Source organism: Scomber scombrus, chromosome 18 (assembly GCF_963691925.1).
Source record: "Scomber scombrus chromosome 18, fScoSco1.1, whole genome shotgun sequence".
Classification (NCBI taxonomy): Eukaryota; Metazoa; Chordata; class Actinopteri; order Scombriformes; family Scombridae; genus Scomber; species Scomber scombrus.
Genome location: NC_084987.1, coordinates 27,129,029 through 27,147,729, shown reverse-complemented (window position 1 = coordinate 27,147,729; position 18,701 = coordinate 27,129,029). Strand labels below are relative to the sequence as shown.

At 39.1% G+C, this 18,701-nt stretch overlaps 1 protein-coding gene across 2 annotated transcripts; it reads left to right on the top strand.

Annotated features, from left to right (window-relative positions):
• Nucleotides 1-952: 952 nt before the first annotated feature.
• Nucleotides 953-16,714, top strand: gspt1l (G1 to S phase transition 1, like). 2 transcript variants are annotated; one of them, XM_062437979.1, is made up of 14 exons: nucleotides 953-1,397; nucleotides 2,456-2,500; nucleotides 6,656-6,898; nucleotides 8,408-8,441; nucleotides 8,539-8,616; nucleotides 8,944-9,124; nucleotides 9,956-10,110; nucleotides 11,479-11,619; nucleotides 11,708-11,801; nucleotides 13,076-13,156; nucleotides 13,327-13,500; nucleotides 14,626-14,715; nucleotides 15,054-15,222; nucleotides 15,906-16,714. In XM_062437979.1, exons 1-14 carry the CDS (start codon nucleotides 1,205-1,207, stop codon nucleotides 15,956-15,958), a joined length of 1,731 nt encoding a protein of 576 aa, XP_062293963.1. In that variant the 5' UTR covers nucleotides 953-1,204; the 3' UTR covers nucleotides 15,959-16,714. The 2 variants fall into 2 exon arrangements, with proteins under 2 accessions (XP_062293963.1, XP_062293964.1); XM_062437980.1 differs by lacking the exons at nucleotides 953-1,397; nucleotides 2,456-2,500 and adding an exon at nucleotides 6,551-6,588 and having other exon boundaries at nucleotides 6,622-6,898.
• Nucleotides 16,715-18,701: the final 1,987 nt, after the last annotated feature.

Here is an 18,701-nt window from a genome sequence, read left to right as displayed (position 1 = left end):
AGTCACTAACTGTGGGCACATAATCATAACAATGACTCATAAATAATCACAACACACTTCTTATCTAAAAGCAGAGCTGGCCAGCTGTGTCCCTGTGTTCATGCCATCTTTTTATGATTTTTTTATGGTTGGGCCCTTTAATACCTGCGGACACATTCAAACCCACGTGATATTCTGTAATTATTAAAATCACATACACAGGTGTGCACAAAAGTGATAGATATTATTATTGCAGAGGAACTTTTTTATGGAGGAAAAAGGTGATTAAATCATATTTGTGTTAGACTGAGGTCATTAAAGTAATACACTGTTCTACTGTTGATAAGATTTCCTCAGTGTCCTTTTATAATAAAACTGTGAGACACCTCTTGTGACAAAAGACAGTTGAAATGCACAAATGGATGAAATGAAAGAGGAATTAAAATGATATGAATAACTTCAGATCACTTGCAGTGATTGGGATTGGTGTGTTGCTAACCCAGAATTTTTTTTTTCTTATTAAATCTTAAACTAAGCATTTTGCTGTCGTATTGCCATCATTTTCTCATTAGTCTGAGTAGGCTTAACCAGAGCAAATGTTTTTAACGTTATTGTTGCTCTTAAAAGTACTGAAAAAAACTTTCTACAAATCCCCAAATATGAAGAATATTCTGTGATACTTTACAATATTTACATACAAGTTTAATGCGCTTCCCAGACAAAGTATGAATGTAAACCATATAGTGAGAAAGTGAAGTTGTATCAGTAAGCATGTAAAAGTCATTCTCCATTTGCTAAACCTGAGTCGAATGTGCGGTTCCTGAAAAGGTCAGAAATGACTGACGCAAAGAGTCGGTTACAATTTGTTTTGGGAAATGTAGTTTCTTTGCGTCTCGCGAGTCTGTCAAAGCTTCTGTGTTCCGCTTTCGAATAAGACTCCATATCCCAAAAGCCACCGCGTGAAGCACGTCGACGGAGGGGACGCGTTAGCTCAGGCGGACTGTCTCTGGGAGTGCTGAATCGAACATTTCTCTTTGGCGTCTCCGCCGACAGTTACCGGCTGCTTCTTTTCATCGGAACCGGAGACTACACATCACACCTCCAGTTGGGACTCTTCCGATCAGTCCAAGAGGTGACCTTTTGCCGGGGTTTGGACGGACGCTGACGTAGAACCGAGAAGTGCGCAGCTCAAATCTCACAGTGGTGAAAAACCCAAAGAGCCACGATGGACCCGAGAGACACTGCCCCTGATTCCTGGGAACAAGAGGACGATGTGGAGGCCACAATCGACGGACAACTAGATTCCGCTTTCACAAACCTGAATGTGAACGCGAAACCGTTTGTGCCCAATGTAAACGCCCCCGAATTTGTCCCGATTTTTACCGCGAAGGCAAACTCGGAGGACCTCGACTCTGCGGGTGAGTTCAGACACGTTAGTTAGCAGTTAGCTCGCTGTTAGCTGCTAACTAGCTGCTACCTGCTCTTCAGACACGCGTTCCATGAAGCGCGACATGCTTGCTAGCTGGGGAGCAGTGTGGTGTAGCAGTAGTATAGACGCATGCCACTGTGTAACATCGACTACATACTTAAGTTATATAAAATGTTGATGTTACTCAGTCGTTTGGTTATAGAGCGGTCGTACAGCTTGTTGTCACGCTTGTCTTTAGAGTCGCTAACCCAGCCGGCGTTAGCTTGGTGCAACTAACCGGCGCTAGCATGTATCTTTTAGCTGCTGTGGTTTCACAATCGTGCCGCCCAGCGTTAGTTAAGGCGACTTAGCCAAAAAGACTGCTTATTGTAACGTTACTCACTAACTGACACCAAGCAAGTTAGAACTATGCCCTTGTTGTCATATTCAAATAGTCCAACTTCACCTTATAATTAAAGCACAGCTCGTCATTAGAAAAAGAAAGAAAAGAAGTGGGAACGTTGGTGTTTGGTGTGACGTGGATATTCTGACGCACTCCTGGTCAACAGTGGATCCGAAATGTGTCACTGTTAAAGCCCGTGAAGGCCAGGAGAGAGAGACTCATCATAGGACATGTTTTCATTTATAGCAGCGTGCCATAGATTCCCATATCTCCCATATCTAGTATGACTGACGCTGTGTTGCCCAAATGAAGTATTTCAGTGGTTTAAACACCTCCCTCTATTGTCTTTACACCGCTACACAACTTTAATGTTAACACTTTGGATGTTTGTGTTCCAATGTAAGAAGGTGGTTGACCAGACTAAACTGTTTGTGTTACCACGTCTTAATGTCTATCTCCAGCATTGACTTGAGTTGTTGGCCTCTTAATAAACTTAATAGAACTACTTATTTTACCCACAGTCAGTTGAGAAATTCCTCACAGTTCCTTTAACTGAATTAAGCCTGTAGCTATTGGAACAGGTCGGTCTCCTTTTTTGTTAAATGAACTTAAATATTAACTTTACCCAACTTAACAATTAACTTTTGCTGTTTCTTTTTTTCCAGTTGCTGTTGAAAAAATATCCACCATGGAGGTGTCAGAAAGTGCTGGTAAGTATGTGTGGAGGCTGTGTTTTAAGCGGGATTCCCTCAGCGCCTGTGTGTCACAAATATGCTGTTACCACTCTCCTCATTGTCCTGACATGTGCACTCCCTCACCGAACAGATAGGATTAACAAAGCCTATAGTGACGGTTACATCATGGGTTACCGAGACCCAATTACAGAAGTTCAGTTTCACCTGGCAGTTTCATTCCCCCTCTTTGTGTACAGTTGTTTAGCAGTGTTTGTTTTATTTATCTACCTTGTGTGAACGTGCCAGATGGTGCCTTTTTTTTCTCCACATCAAAACTTGAAGTGACAGTGTCTGACCACAAACTAACTGAATAATTAGTTTTCGTTTTAGATTAGCATCAGTTTGTCTTTTGTCTGGGATGTGTGGATTCATTGGGGCTGTGTGTCTTTATCACTGTACACAGACACAGCCTTATTTCAACGCTACAGAATGTACAGAGGCCTGGAGTGAACCCACACTTAAAAACTGATGAATAGCCAGATATCTTGTATGTTGTAGCTACACTGTATATTTTCCCTCTCACAGTGTTACTTTGTTGGTAATAGTAGAGTATTAAAAACAATGGTATTACTTTTAAAGTTTACCATCAAGTCCAACAATAAATCCAGCAGCTCTGCTTGCATTGTCATTGGTCATTTAATCCAGCAGCCATTCTTATAATCACCAGGCTGCTTTAAATGCTTATACTATTAGATTTAGACATGTGATATGAAAACAGTATTACATCATTAGAAGAAAAGGAAGTGTTGTCTTGTTGGAGGTTGACAGCTGGTGAGGTCAGTAGTTGGGGTGCCTCCGCCTCGTCTCACGCAAAGTTTGACTGGGACAAGCGCAGGTTTGTGTAGGAAATGAGACATTTTAACTCAGAGTAAATGTGACTAGTAAGGGGTTGTCAAACTTGTCCTACCTCACTGATTTGAAATCTGCACACAGTATCTAACACAATGTCAAACATACTCAATTTAGAGAATGCTTTCATAGTGAGGAATCCTCAGTTTGATTTACTTATGATTCATACTACTTGTTAGGCATCATTGAGCCAGATGGGGAGGGGGGGTGCACTAAATTGGTGTTCAGGAAAGTTTTTTGGTAAAAGCAATTCATCTTTAAAGGCAGTGATTCCCTACCTTGGGAGTCAAGAACCTTTAAGAGGATCTCAAGATAAATCTGAAGGCGTTGTGAGATGATAAACATAGATAGGAATTTGGAGAAGAGAAAAAAAATTGGCTGTACATCATGTTTAATTTTAATATCTGACTTCCTCTTTAGTCTGATTTTTCTTTTCTTTTTTCAAGTCACAAGCCCCACAAATTGGGAACTACTGTATTAGGACAATCCTGTGTAGGATTCCAGTACATGGGAGAAGTGTAATGAATAGATATACAAATAGCCATTTACACTGCTGGATAACATCAAGGTTCATGCTTATCTATGAAGTGTTCTTCTGCTCCTCTGTACATACAGCCAGTGTAGTTTAACCTGCTGATTGTTTCTACGTCATGTATCACTCTGTGCTTCATTATGGCTACATGCTATACTCCACTTATTACAAGTGTTTAGTTCAGTGTTTTTGTGAAGCCAGCGGGATTATTAAACTGCTGTTCCCTCCCTGTTGAAAAAAGAGTGAATGCAGAATTTAAATATGATTTATTTAACCTTTATTTCAAGCTTTGATCAAGCTGTACTCCACAGTTCTCAGACATGTGGTAGATGTAGTTAGTCCTTTGGAAATAGACTCTAAGAGTAGATTGCCAGCTGAATTGAGAACTTGCAGCCCAGGTAGTATTTTATTTTATCATAGTTTTCAATAAGGGTACAGCCAACACATTTAGATAACACTGACTGCCATACTATCATCATATTATAAACATATTAAAGTAACAGTAGCTTTGTTAATAGCATCAGTAATCAAAGTTAAGAGCTGTCAGTTAGTGTAAATGCTGTTAGTGAATACTTACTTGTGTCGAGTCAAAGATGCTCTTTTAGGAAGATGCACCACTCTGTCATCGTTTAGTTCACTAGCACTGTGTAGTATTTCCCCAGGTGTGTTTCCTGTGAGTGAGTATATAATGGCCTCACAGTATAAACAGCACAGCCCTTCTAACAGGAAACATAATGTTTGTAATGAGGGTGTCTGTTAAATAGTAGTTAAAAACAAACAAACACAAACAACAGATTTAAAGGAAGCAGAGCTCAGTACACACTGAACCAGGATGTGTTCTCTGCAGTGTTACTGAGCTGTGTAGGAGGCTTTCTATCATTGTTTCCTATTTAGTCTCCATGTTTGCTGCTCAGCCTTCATTGCTGTGTTCTGATAGGGCTGCATTTCAAACAGAGAACGTATTAATCAGTGTTGCCAGCAATCTTCCCTCTGGTTCCCTGTGGAAGTTTTTTTTTTAATGATGGTATGCTATGGTGGCTATCACGGTTTGCTACCCATGTAATGGCTATGTGAAGGTTGTCTGTATAACAAGCTGTTTTCAGACAGAAGCGTGAAGCCAGATATAATTTATAAATCAGTTCTTGCTTTCTACAAAGTTGGCATGAACAGAAATGTGATGAGGCTCCAGAGATGTTGCCATTAAAATCCACTGCTAGTTGAGCAGGCGTTGATGTGCTAATGACTGTTGATGTAAACTGTAACATGTAGCCTGACACCACCACAGCCACTCTGCTTTAGTTTGATCATCAATGTGAAAGGACACTTCACAAACAGCTTAGCTTAGTGTTCAGTCACTGTGCTAGTCCCTCTATCACAGGAGAGGCTAACACAGCAAAGACATGTGTAAGAAAAACGTGTTCACAGGTAAACCTGTCTGCTCTGTGCAGTAGTTTGATGCAGTGCACTGAAACATGAATCAGCATCCTTTTTCCTTTTGTTTATTTAGGACTCATTGTTAGTTTTTGTGTCTGTGTGCAGGTGACAGCTGTGAGTGGACACATTATGTTTTCAGGTTGTCCGGCCGTCTCATTCTCATGCACGTGATATCTCAGGAACAACTTGGGGGAGATTCTTCAAACTTGGCACAAACATCCACTTAGATTCAAGGATGAACTGATTAGATTTTGGTGGTCATGCGTCAAGGTTGCTGTGACCTTGTGATGAATGAATGAATGAACAGCCCAGCCTCAGTGATAACTTCTATCTTACCACAAAATACACATACCTTTTTATTAAATCCCTTCAAAATCTTCTCTACAAATATTACAGACATGGATGTAAACTGCAACTTGATTGGTTGTTGAAGACGTGGTATTTCTAGTTACTGACTCGCTGTGAAAGTAATCCCCTCATTTCAATTAAGGAGGAACGTTATCTTTCCTTTCACAATAAGACACAGAGTCTTTAGTGACAAGAAGGTCAGATTATGTTGTACAGATTATAAAGTCCTTGGAGACATAATTGTTATTTTGATCTATAAATAAAATTAACTTTACAAAGGTGACTCTTCTGGTAACTACGGTAACATAATGCATTCACATGAGAGAAAAAACGTAGATCTGTTTTTCTGAATGAACGAGAACGATCTCAGAATTCTGAGAGAAGTTTTCATTGTAAAACAATCTGCTCTGTTTTTCTGAATTAATGAGATACCTCAAAATGACTTGTGTAAGGTGAGCCACGGAGTGCCAAACAGTGGTCACGCAAGCTGCTGTCTGAACTTGGTTGCGCTTAAAGTGGTGTAATTGCGGTAAGGACGACCTCTGGGCAAAGCAAAGGTCCTGAAAGATGAATATACCTCTTCTTTTCTTCTTCCTCTCAGTTCTGTAGGCAGTCTGTTAGTTTCATCTATTTCCGCTCTGTCCCGAGGAGCCTAATAACAATAGCAGCTATATTACTTAAAGACACCACAATCACCTAATGTTTCAAACCCAAAACTAAATAAAACTGGATTACAATGAACAGGCGGGACATGTTTGCTCGTGTGAAATTAGGATTTTGAGGTTTCTAGTTAATTCAGAACACAGCAGACTTTTTTCTTAAGTTAATGCATTACACTTCCATAGGTAACAACTAAGAAAGAGAGAAAGTCAAATGTGCTGCTTAATATACATATTACCAAGTGTATATTTCACCCAGTAGAGTTGATAAGTAGCTTGTGAAAATAGAGTTCTCTGATTGATTGACAGCTCCAGTGGAGAATGGTGACTCAGAGATGACCACAGAGGAACCATGGGACCAGAAAGAGGCCGAGCCTAACGAGGAAGAGCCAGGAGGCGGGGACCGGGGACCAGCAGTGGCAGCAACAACGGAGGAGACGGCCCCAGAATTGATGGAGGAGGAAGAGGAAACACCAGCACCCAAGGTTCCACCCACACAGCCAGACGCCCCCAAGAAGGAACACATCAACGTTGTGTTCATCGGACACGTAGGTCAGTGCAAATAAATGTCTCTGAAGTCAGATTCACCTTAAAATGACCAGAGTGACTGTAAATATTTCAATATTTTTATTGTCAAAAAATCTCATCAAGTCTAAAGAAGAGTTTCTCAGCTCCATGTCCTCTGGTTCCTACTGAAGGTGTAAAGAATAGAAAATAACAGTGATCATGCTGTCATTGCTGATTCCCTGCAGTGGACTGGAGAACAGCTGGGCTCAAATAGAAAGAGAGAGTGAAATGCATCAATAACTTTACAATATAACTAATGATTTATCTCTAAGGGCATTTCTTAATTCAGTTGTTAAATGTATTATAATAGACGTGTTGTTCATGACTCATGATTTATTATAACAGGTTTGTATTATGGTCATTTACAAACTAACTGTGTCCACTACTGTAACACTACACATTGTTTTCAAGTGCACATGGTCCTATTCATGGCACATTTAGTTTCTAATTCTGATGCAGTCTTTATTTAAAATGTTTGTTGATGAATATTAGCCAATATAATAATAACTTTATTATATAGCACCTTTCAAAACAAAGTGCTTTACAGTAAAAAGAGTGAACATAACATGCCCAGAATAAAAACAATGACAATATGCAATAATAATAATAATATAACAAATAACAGCAGTTAAGAAAAGGCCAGACAATAAAAGTGAGTTTTAAGAAAAGACTTAAAGGTACTTCTCCTAGTACCTGTTAAAAACCTTTGGATGTTCCTTTTGTCTTATTTAAATGCTCAATATCACTGTCAGTATCTGTGTGAAATGCAGCTTCAGTCAGCCTGTGTTTCAAATGAAATATCTGAATATATGACCCTTACTATAATGGGTGCTCATCCTCTGTCCTGCTGTTACCACCTCTGTCTAAACTGCTGGCTGATGCTCACACATCTAAATCATATCAAGATCCACACAGTAAAACAATGTAGTGATGTGAACTCTTCTTCCAGCTGCCACAGTTTGTTTCATGTCCGTTGTTGTGTGTTTACTCAGCTGTGTCTGTCATCAGCTGACAGATTACACTTGACTTTTCTCCATCAGAGATGAATTTTGCAGTGCACCCACTAACTGTATGGCCTGTTATCACTCAGCATAGACAGTCAGTGTGTTTACATGCAGCTAAGTAAGCAGGTTACTCAGAGAAAGCAGGTTTATGGTTAATCAGTGAATGTGTTTGCATGCACTGTAGTAACCTGATTAATGTACAGTATAGAAACACCACAACCTCTGACGTGGTTATGGTAGCTTGGCTCACTGATATGAACTGTGTAGTGATAGAAGACGCCGCTTCCTCACCTGTTCTTTTTGCTGAGTGTGTGTCAGCACAGACAGACAGGGTGGAGCTCTTTTTAATACATAGTCAAATGTTCAGTGGTTCAGATTTTGTCATGCACATGTGTACTATTAAAAAGTTTATTAGTCAGGTACTTTTACCATCTGTGTGAAGAACAGTCTCACAGCTCAATCTAAACCACACTGTGTGCTTTTTCTCCAGATGCTGGCAAGTCCACCATTGGCGGACAAATCATGTGAGTATCAGTCTCCATTTCAAGGTTCACTTCCATTCACCACATTAAGCCCTTGTTATGTTATACATGTCTCAATTTTCCCCTTCCTGACCAACAGGTATCTAACAGGCATGGTAGACAAGAGAACCTTAGAGAAGTACGAGAGAGAAGCCAAGGAGAAGAACCGAGAAACCTGGTGAGTGTGCACACAGCTTTGTGTCTGCTTTAATGAGCACTTCTATTCAAATGTAGAACATACATGCTCTGTGCTGACTGGGTTTTATGGTGAAACACCTGCAGGAAGTGTTACGTTTCATTAACACAGAAAGAAACTGGATGATGTGCTGGTATCCGTTTTTTTCACTCATGAATCTTCTCCTGTGTACTCTGACTTCTCAACTTGTCAGAGTACAGATGTGTTTTGTAACTTCTAAGTATCTGTCTTTATTACACTTCCATGAGTTCTAGTTAAGCCTCTCATTTGATGAGATTTCTCACCAGTGACCACATGTCTGTCTCCCAGGTATCTGTCTTGGGCTTTGGACACCAACCAGGAGGAGAGGGACAAAGGCAAAACAGTGGAGGTGGGCCGAGCGTACTTTGAGACAGACAAAAAGCACTTTACCATCCTAGACGCTCCAGGCCACAAGAGCTTTGTACCCAACATGATTGGAGGTGCATCGCAAGCGGACTTGGCTGTACTGGTGAGTCCAGGAAAATATTTTTAAAGACTTCAGACTAAACTGTTGAGAACTCTGGGAATAAAATCCCTCAATGCAGCTCTGACACTCTCACCTGTGTTAGATTGACTAACTGATTTGTAATGAAGGATTGTAGTCGTCACTCGTCCAGATTAACGTGGCTCAGCAGCTCCAACACAAACATCTCTAAATGTAGATTATCAGGTCAGCTACATAACTGTTGTTTAAACATGAACAACATTAAAGTCAATCCTTTTCTTAAGTCTTCATATTGATACTAGCAACAAGCTGCTGCTGTTATGTTCACTACTGTAAGCTCCTCTGATGATTCCCCCTGAGGCCACTGAGGCTACTAAAACTGGAACCAATAGAGTGTTTTCACAGAGGAACCAGGGACTAAATTTAGTTCCTGTACGATAATCCCAGCTGTTTAAAAACAGTCTGAAGGGTGCAGGTAGATTAAGGGTGTGGTTTGTAGGGAGGACCATCACTGACTTTGTAAAAAGAAAAATGCAGTTTTCCCTAATGTACATGATTATTGAGATGTGGTGCAAACACAAATCATTAGAGCATCAAAAGAGACTTTCAGTTCTTAGTTCCTCTGGTTTTATAGTTTCTGGAGCTCTTTGGTTTGAAGGAGTTACAGATTGATTAAAATTCAGATAAACTAGCCAAGTTAATTGAAGTAGCTGACGCAGTTAAAAACAGTGAATAGCAACAGTGTTTTCTGATTTCTCTGATTATATTATCATCTTTGTGGCTTAAGGAGTGTTGTTTCCTTTGCTATAACAAGAAGTCCCACTGACTGACCACATGACTGTGTTTGACCCCAAGGTGATCTCTGCCAGGAAGGGCGAGTTTGAAACTGGTTTTGAAAAAGGTGGACAGACGCGGGAGCACGCCATGTTGGCCAAAACAGCCGGCGTGAAGCACCTGATTGTTCTGGTGAATAAAATGGACGACCCCACAGTCAACTGGAGCCTGGAGAGGTGGGTAGATAAGAATGATCAGATAGTGGGGGTGGAACAGCACTCTAAATTCAGCTCATACAGAACACTGGAGTGCTTCATGAGGCACATTTGTATATAAGTAATGTAAAAAAAAAGAAACCCACAGGAGATGGTCTCTGTGCTTCAGTTTATTTACAGGATAGTCGGTAAGACAACATAAGAACATGCTGGAATCATGTAACAGGGTTACTGTCTGCTTATACTGTAATCTGATTACTTTGTCATGTATACAAGAATCATGGTTTCTGTGATGTGAGTAGGTGATTAGAAAAAATCTGAATTATCCAACTAGACTTCTCCTGAAGAGGTTATACACATAACCAGGTTTCTAATCAGCTTCTTATAAGTAAGCATGTGCACAGTAACAGACTGCACCTACAGAAAGAAGAGGTCATTACACAGAGCATTAGTATCTAAAATGGTAAATGGACTGTACTTATATAGCACTTTTCTAGTCTTTGGCTACTGGAGGAGCCGGGAATTGAACCGACAATCTTCTGATCGGTGGACGACCGCTCTACCTCCTGAGCCACCGCTGCCCCTTAATAGAAACCAACGTCTGACTGAAACTAAAACAAAGCAGACAAATGATGTGCTGAACACAAGACAGAAAAGAGAACATCATTAGAAACAGAATGCAAAACAATGATAGTTTTATCTTGGTTATCTGATTAGCCTAAATTGTAATAAAGAATCAAGTTTGATTAATCACTCAGCCCTAATTAATGTGTTGTAGCTCGTATTCCTGAAGTACAGTAAGCTTCCAAAGTAAGGTTGAGGAAGAGAAGTGTGATCAGTGACCTGCTGCATACTATACACAGATGTGAAGATAAAAAGTTGTACTGTAGTGCATCATCATTTAGTCTCATTTCCTGTGTAACCTGGTTTGCTGTTGCTATGGACCCAGTGTTGAATGTAGATTCCTCATGTGCAAAGACATATAGTGCAGTTATTCTGTTCATAAGGCAACCCAAATGTTACCAGACTGAATGGATCAGGTTCAGATAGTGACAGGAGTCATTTCATGGCTCTGTGTGACACTCACTCACAACAGTTTGTCCACCTTTTTCCAGCTGCAACAGTAGTGATGGAGGAGGCTACAGTGAAGGCTATAATGTTAGAATGTGTCAGTATTTTAATAATTACTCCTACTGACAAGACAGGGAGACAAACTCCCACCCTGTAGATTTAAGTGTGAATGATTGATTCTCTGAACATTTAGAGGCAGCTGTTGAAGTCTAATGATCCATTCCAGTCCATGTCCTCCATATATGTCATGATGCTGGCTGTGTGTGACTGAAAGCTGATGTAGTGATTTGAAGCCTATGATGTGGTCTGAACCCTCAGGTATGAAGAGTGTAAGGAGAAACTAGTGCCATTTTTGAAGAAGGTGGGTTTCAACCCGAAGAAAGACATTCACTTCATGCCGTGCTCTGGGCTGACAGGAGCCAACCTGAAGGAGCCCACTGACATGTGCTCCTGGTACACGTAAGTCCTGCACTATGCTGACTGAACACAGAGAAGATTGTTCCTGTTCTTCTATCTCCTCTAACTTCTCTTCATGTTTGCTGTACAGAGGTTTACCATTCATTCCACACCTGGACAGTTTGCCAAGTTTCAACAGATCAAGTGATGGACCTGTCAGATTGCCCATTGTAGACAAATACAAGGTAAGAATCCATTTTTGTTTAAACACTGTAGGTATGTCTGTTCTTTATTGTTAATTTCATAAAGGAAAACTATGAATAAATGTTCAACAACTTTTTTTTTTTTACATAAGCAAGATGAGAGGATGACAAGACAGCACTAACAATGACAAGACTAAATGTAGTTTAAAAAGTAAGACCTCTCTTTATTTTAATTTAAAGTGTTTCTACACTGGAGGAGTTCAGGTGAACTGTTCAGTGTAGTTCAGCCATGTTTTAGAAGCACTCAGAGCTCAATACACTGACTGGAGTAACACTCATAAAACACAATAAAGCTGGCTGTGTTTAACCTTTAATATTAATGCCATGTGTACTAACTTGCTAGACTGCATTTTGGTAACCTTATGTCATTATTACACCCATGAGGTACATTTTTTTCTGTTAACAGCTGACCTCAGATTTATTTAGATTATTTTTTACTACGTGCGTGTGTGTGTGTGTGTGTGTGTTATTATTTTTCATTTTCTTCCTGTTGTTTAGAACAGAAACTTTGTACTTTGGGGCAACAAGAAATTGGTTAGTTGTCTGTTCAGCTCTCATTGTTTATAACAGTTTAAAGAGTTTTGGGCCACAGTTGTTGAATCATGTTTGTTTAAAATAAATCAGAACATGTTCCATGTTCCTTAAACTGGTGTTTGGAAGGGTTAGGGTTAGGGTTAACCTGAAAGTTGAATCTTATCTGATGACTGACAAAGACTTAATATCAACAGTTTTTCATTGACTAAAACTGAAGTAGTTTTGGTTTTCTTTGGCTAAGATAAGACTAAAATATCCAGACTTTAGTCAAGTAAAACAGAATGAGGGTTACTAAATATGATCAACACTAATATGGACGTTTGACACAGGACTAAGACTAAATTAAAAAATGGATGACAAAATGAAGAGTTCAGTCTTTGTTGGAAAAAGGTATAAAACATATATAGTATGACAGAGTGCCAGTTTAGCACACTTACCGCTCTGTAAAAGATTCAGTCCCTGATTCCACTTCCTCCTGACTCACTGTTTAGGTTTAAACAAGGCTGATGAGACGGTGTCAATGTGTGCTAGTATCCAACATTTTCAATATATGTACTAAATCAGTGTTCTCTCCAAACTGACACTTTGTATTCACATGGTAATCAGCTCAGTGTCTCTTTGATTCATCTCTTTGAGTCATTTCCTGTAATGTTGCAGTTTTCACACTCAGACATAATGATGATGAACTGTGTCTAACATTGTTGTTGCTGTGTATCCTGCAGGACATGGGCACTGTGATTCTGGGCAAACTAGAGTCGGGCTCTATCAGTAAAGCACAGCAGCTGATCATGATGCCAAACAGGGTAAGATTTTTTTTTGGATAGTTTTTGCTGTGTCAGCTGGAATCAAGATACAAGTTATCTGTTCTAATATGAAGAAAGTACTTCCATGTCTTTAGTGCTTTTACTTCTATTTCTACACACGTTTATTCTCTCTCTCTCTCTCCCTCTCTCTCTCTCCTGGTGTGGTACAGCACACGGTGGAGGTGTTGAGCCTCTTGTCAGATGATGTGGAGACAGACGACGCGGCTCCAGGTGAGAACCTCAAGTTGCGGCTGAAGGGCATCGAGGAGGAGGAGATCCTGCCCGGCTTCATCCTATGTAATGCTGAGAACCTCTGCCACTCGGGGCGCACCTTCGACGCCCAGGTCAGTGCTGGAACTCAACAAGGCTCAAAGCAGCTCAGCTCAGGGAGAAAATAAGTAGACTACAACACAAAAAGAGCATATCATGTATTATTATAACCTGCACTGAATGTGGTAAACATGCTGAGTGCATGATATAATCATTTATTACATGTTGTTACATGTGTTAAGATTTGATTGACTTTTTATAAATAAGAATAGTCTTAACCTGACATTGAAATTGTAAAATTTGATTTAAGGGTATCTGCAGGTCTAAAGTCTTAAAAAGTGTTAGAAGATATTAAAAAGGTCTTAAATAGTCTATCTTCTGCAGTGGACAGTAACATTAGTTAGCTGTTGATGTTGTACATATATAAAGTACATGTGATGTGGTGTGACAGTGGATCATGCTCCAGGAAACTGTGAGCAGCATCAGAGCTGCAGCAAACACTGTCACTACTGCAACTGCAGGAGCTAAAAACCAGGGCACCGCCAATACTGGATTTTAGGAGCCGATGTTGATACTGATATTACGGAGCAAGAAATTCTGATATGGATATATTGGCCGATAATGTTATATGTACACAATATATACATGAACACATGTTTGGTAAAGGTCCCTCAAATCTCATAATCAATGTCAGACAACATATTAACTGATATATCTGTGATAGGTAAATATCAACTGACCAATATATTGGTCGGACTCTACTAAAAACAACATCAACTTACACAAACTCACTATTACTGTAATGTTCAGTATTACTGTAATCGATTGATGAGTCATCACTTTTCTGCCACTCATGAGTCCAGGTCATGTTAACTGATTAAATTATTTTAGCATATATTGTTATATATGAGAAAATGTGATATGTACTCAATGAACAGTTGTAGGTCTTATAGTCCATCATAGTTTGACCAGTATGACTGTGTAAAGACAGTTTAATTCCACTGTGTGGTATTAAAAAGATCTCAGTGTTGGTGTGCCTGTAGTTTCAGGGTTGCCAATACAGACCTGGTTTAACTTAACTATCAACAGAGCTTCTGTATTCATGTTGTAGTTGTAGGACTGTCATTGAAATTCTTCATTAAACAGTTTTTCTTTTTAGACATGCCTTGTTGTAACGTGTGTTCCTCTTCTCCCCACAGATTGTCATCATTGAACACAAATCCATCATCTGTCCAGGTTACAACGCAGTCCTTCACATTCACACCTGCATCGAAGAAGTGCAAATCACGGTACGGCCTGGTGCTCCTTCTGCTGTCACACCTTCATATACACACATTAGATCCTCAGCTGACATACACATGGAGCTTGTATTGTGTGTATTGTTGGTACAGCTGTTGGTTGAACAGATGTTTTCTTCATAATGTTGCTTTGATTCAAATGAACACAGCACACTTGGATACATCACATTCACCTTCCCCATCAGCTCAAACACTGTTTTCCATCTGAGCACCATAATGAAACCAAATCTAAGGATACATACATAATGTATACACACAGTGCTGTCATTCAATGATAGAAGTGTTTTAGATATGTGCTGATTTAGTGTGTCTCTGTTCTCTCTCCGCAGGCCTTAATCTGTCTGGTAGACAAAAAGACAGGTGACAAGAGTAAGACACGACCACGATTCGTCAAACAGGACCAGGTCTGCATCGCCCGTCTGCGCACAGCAGGAACCATTTGCCTCGAAACTTTTAAAGACTTTCCTCAGATGGGACGGTTTACCTTACGAGACGAAGGTAGAGCACCTGCACCACCTGTAGATGATTCTAGACTGCAGGCTGTTCTCTAGCTGTCTGTGTCTAGAGCTTTTCAACTGCTGCTGCTGCTGCTGCTAACCAAGGCTACAAAAAACTATAGTTTTAATCATTAGTCCATCTATTGAATTTAGTTTTTATGAATCATTGAATCTATTAAATGTCAGAACATGTTTTACATTTTAGGGCTAGATGATTTTATTCATTCAGAAAGAAATGTCTGTGTCTAAGATGTTCAGTATTCATAGTGTAATAAATATATACATGGTACACTGCTATACAAAGGTAAACAAGTACTAACAGCATATTTGGCCAGGAATGAGTTAAGACCAGAATCTGAGTTTTTAAAAGCTGTTTTACTACAAATAATGATACTATAGAAATGTGTAGTGTAGTATTGAAAGGTTTAATATATTCATAAAGAATTAGGAATAGAGATTAAAAAAACCAAACTCTGCTGCTAGCCTAACCCTTCAACTCTTTAGAAATTGACTGTTATATATAACCACATTAATAAAGCAGTAGCTAAATCATAATGGTGACGTAACAAATCAATGATTTGGGAGATATTTTGTGTAGTTGCAGCTGTTAACCTTTGTAGGGCAGTATAAACCATGATGAGCAGCATATGTTTGGATGCTGACCCTTGTTTGTTTGTGTCTCAGGTAAGACCATCGCCATCGGTAAGGTGCTGAAGCTGGTTGCCGAGCGGGACTGAAGAGGACTGAGCTGCCTGTAAGTCCTGGTGAGAAGCAACGTGTGGAGCTCGGTCATAACCCGCCCACACTGTTATCAGAGGCGACGGCACCTCCCTCTCACGCCGCCCCCCCCTTCTCGCGTGTCGAAGATCAGCTTCAGAAAAAACTTCAGTGAAAAAGAAAAACCTGTTTTTAAGCAAATGAAAAACCAAGATGAAGTCCACACGAGTCAGCTTTCTCATATTGAGAGCTCAGCTATGCCATTTCTGGGTTAGCCCTCCCTCCACCTCTCCCCACCTCCCTACTCTGGTCTACTCATGATTACATGATTTTTTTTCTTCCAGTTATTTTTATTTTTTTTTTGCTTTCATAAATGACAATGACAAATGGCAGAAGTTATATCTGTAAACAGATGTGGACCAGGATTTTGCTTGGAATACAAAAAAATGATTTTCAGAATTAAATTGCAAAAGAAATAGTTTGAAAGAACTTCACCAGTTGAAACCAAAATGTTTATCTTGGGTGTACATGTCTCCCTTTGCTTTTACCCAGTTTTTGGTTTCTCATGTGGCGTTCTGGCTGTGTGCTTGAGCGTGTTCAAATGTTATTAAAGCAAACAACTATGACAATAAAATATTAAATTGGGAAGACAAAGTGTGTTTATTTTCAGTTTCCAGTGGCTGGCTTCATATTTTACTATTAATCTTCAAGTGGATTTGTTGCTCATCTGTACTGATGCATTTTTGTAAGAGTTCAGTAAAAACCAGTCAGTAACATTCAACACTACACACTTCATTCTTTGAAATAAAACATGGGAACTGCTTTTAAATACTCTATTTTAACATTTTAAATCATATTTACCATGTTTACAATTTTATTCTGAAACTACTGTTACTGATTTATTTTTCAGGATAAATCCAAAATAGTTACCAACAGAATTCTCAAGCTTTGAACACATGCCAGGTTAGCTGGGTGTGTATTATGAGCGAGCAGACATGGCTCTTAAACTAAAGAAATCCGAAAAACTTTATTGTCCATTGCAAGGCAGTGGAAATTCATTGACGTGGTGCTCAAAGTCAGTACAGAAATGTCATGTGCCTGAAGTAATGTGGTAATGTATCTGCATTACACATTCTGTCCACCAGAGAGCACTAGAGAAGTGAATTTTGCGCCATCAAATGTCTCACTACACATCTTGAGTACCATTCTTTAAGAGTGCTCCACAAATGTAACATTGTCAGACTCCCAACAGTAACCTCACCTCTTTCTAACTCCACTCCCAAAGATTTTATTCCATTTTCAGACTCAGCTCTAAATGATGCTGATTCACATTACATCACTTCATCAATTTATCAGACTTCACACAGCTGCTTCTGGACTCTTTTTCCACACATCAATGTGGAAACTTGGTGGAGTTACCCTTTAATCACCATCTTTATTAATCAGAGAAAATATATTTAGCTAAATGTCAATGCCTGTTAATCTGTTTAGTTAACCCAAATTATAAGTCTTTGTGGTATTTACTATATCATGAATGAGATTCTTTTGGTTTTAAACAGATCTGTCTTTTAAGATTTCTGCTTCCACCTAAATACAATGGAGATGGATACTGAAATATTAATTGAGTTAAAGTAGATAATAGCTCTGTGGACTTCAGCCTATGTCAGTTGAAGAGTTAACCATGTGTTCTTTAAAGACGGACGGGTTTTGGCTGATGAAGATGGTTGTGATGAAAGAAATGTCAAATAAAGCTGAAGAGTCAAACACTCTTGTCCAAGGTTCTAATGTTTGTGTATTAATACGATGCAGATGTGATGACAGATGATGATGGAAGCTGATATTTCAACAATGACATTAAGAATTAAAAGATCATGAAAAAATGATGCCTTTTTCTCAAAACTAACAAAAAAAAACCAATTTAAGTGTATTTGTGCCTCATATAAAGAACAAACGTTATAATCAACAGACCTACAGATCAAGGGGTAGGACTTTATTCTTAAAATTGAACTTTATTACAACTTTAATTCACATCTTTATATTTAGAATTACAGTTTTAATATCTAATATTTAACTCTTACATACGGTTCATATTCTAACTCATAATTAGTCTCTACACCAATTCACATTCATTAATTCACCATCAGTCTTTAATAAATGTTTGATTAATCCTACAGAAAAAAGACATATTACTAATTATTTCTAATACTATTTTATGTATGTACAGTGGAGGAAATAATTATTTGATCCCCTGCTGATTACAAAGATATGAACAGTCCATTTTTATGGTAGGTTTATTTTAACAGAGAGAGACAGAATATCAACAAAAAAAACAGAAAAAAAAACATTATATAAAGGTTAAAAATTAATTAGGATTGAGTGAAATAAGTAATTGATCCCCTACCAACCAGCAAGAATTTGAGTGCCCATGAGGCACTCAAATTAGTCCTGTCCCTTTAGGAAAGTTCTCCTAATCTCAACTCGTTATGTGTATAAAAGAAACCTGTCATAGAATCACTCTCTTCCATTCAAACCTCTCCACCACCATGGGCAAGACCAAAGAGCTGTCAAAGGACGTCAGGGACAAGATTGTAGACTTGCACCAGGCTGGAATGGGCTACAAGACCATCAGCAAGAAGCTTTATGAGAAAGACACCACTGTTGGCGCCATGATTCAAAAATGGAATAAATTCAAGATAACAGTCAATCACCCTCACTCTGGAGCTCCATGGAAGATCTCACTTCATGGGGTAAAGATGATTCTGA

Excerpts from the sequence above, each read along its gene's own strand:
- gspt1l (XM_062437979.1), top strand. The coding sequence starts at position 1,205 with ATGGACCCGAGAGACACTGCCCCTGATTCCTGGGAACAAGAGGACGAT. Across the intron at positions 2,501-6,655 it reads GGAGGTGTCAGAAAGTGCTG|CTCCAGTGGAGAATGGTGAC; the intron begins GTAAGTATGTGT and ends ATTGATTGACAG. Across the intron at positions 8,617-8,943 it reads GAGAAGAACCGAGAAACCTG|GTATCTGTCTTGGGCTTTGG; the intron begins GTGAGTGTGCAC and ends TCTGTCTCCCAG.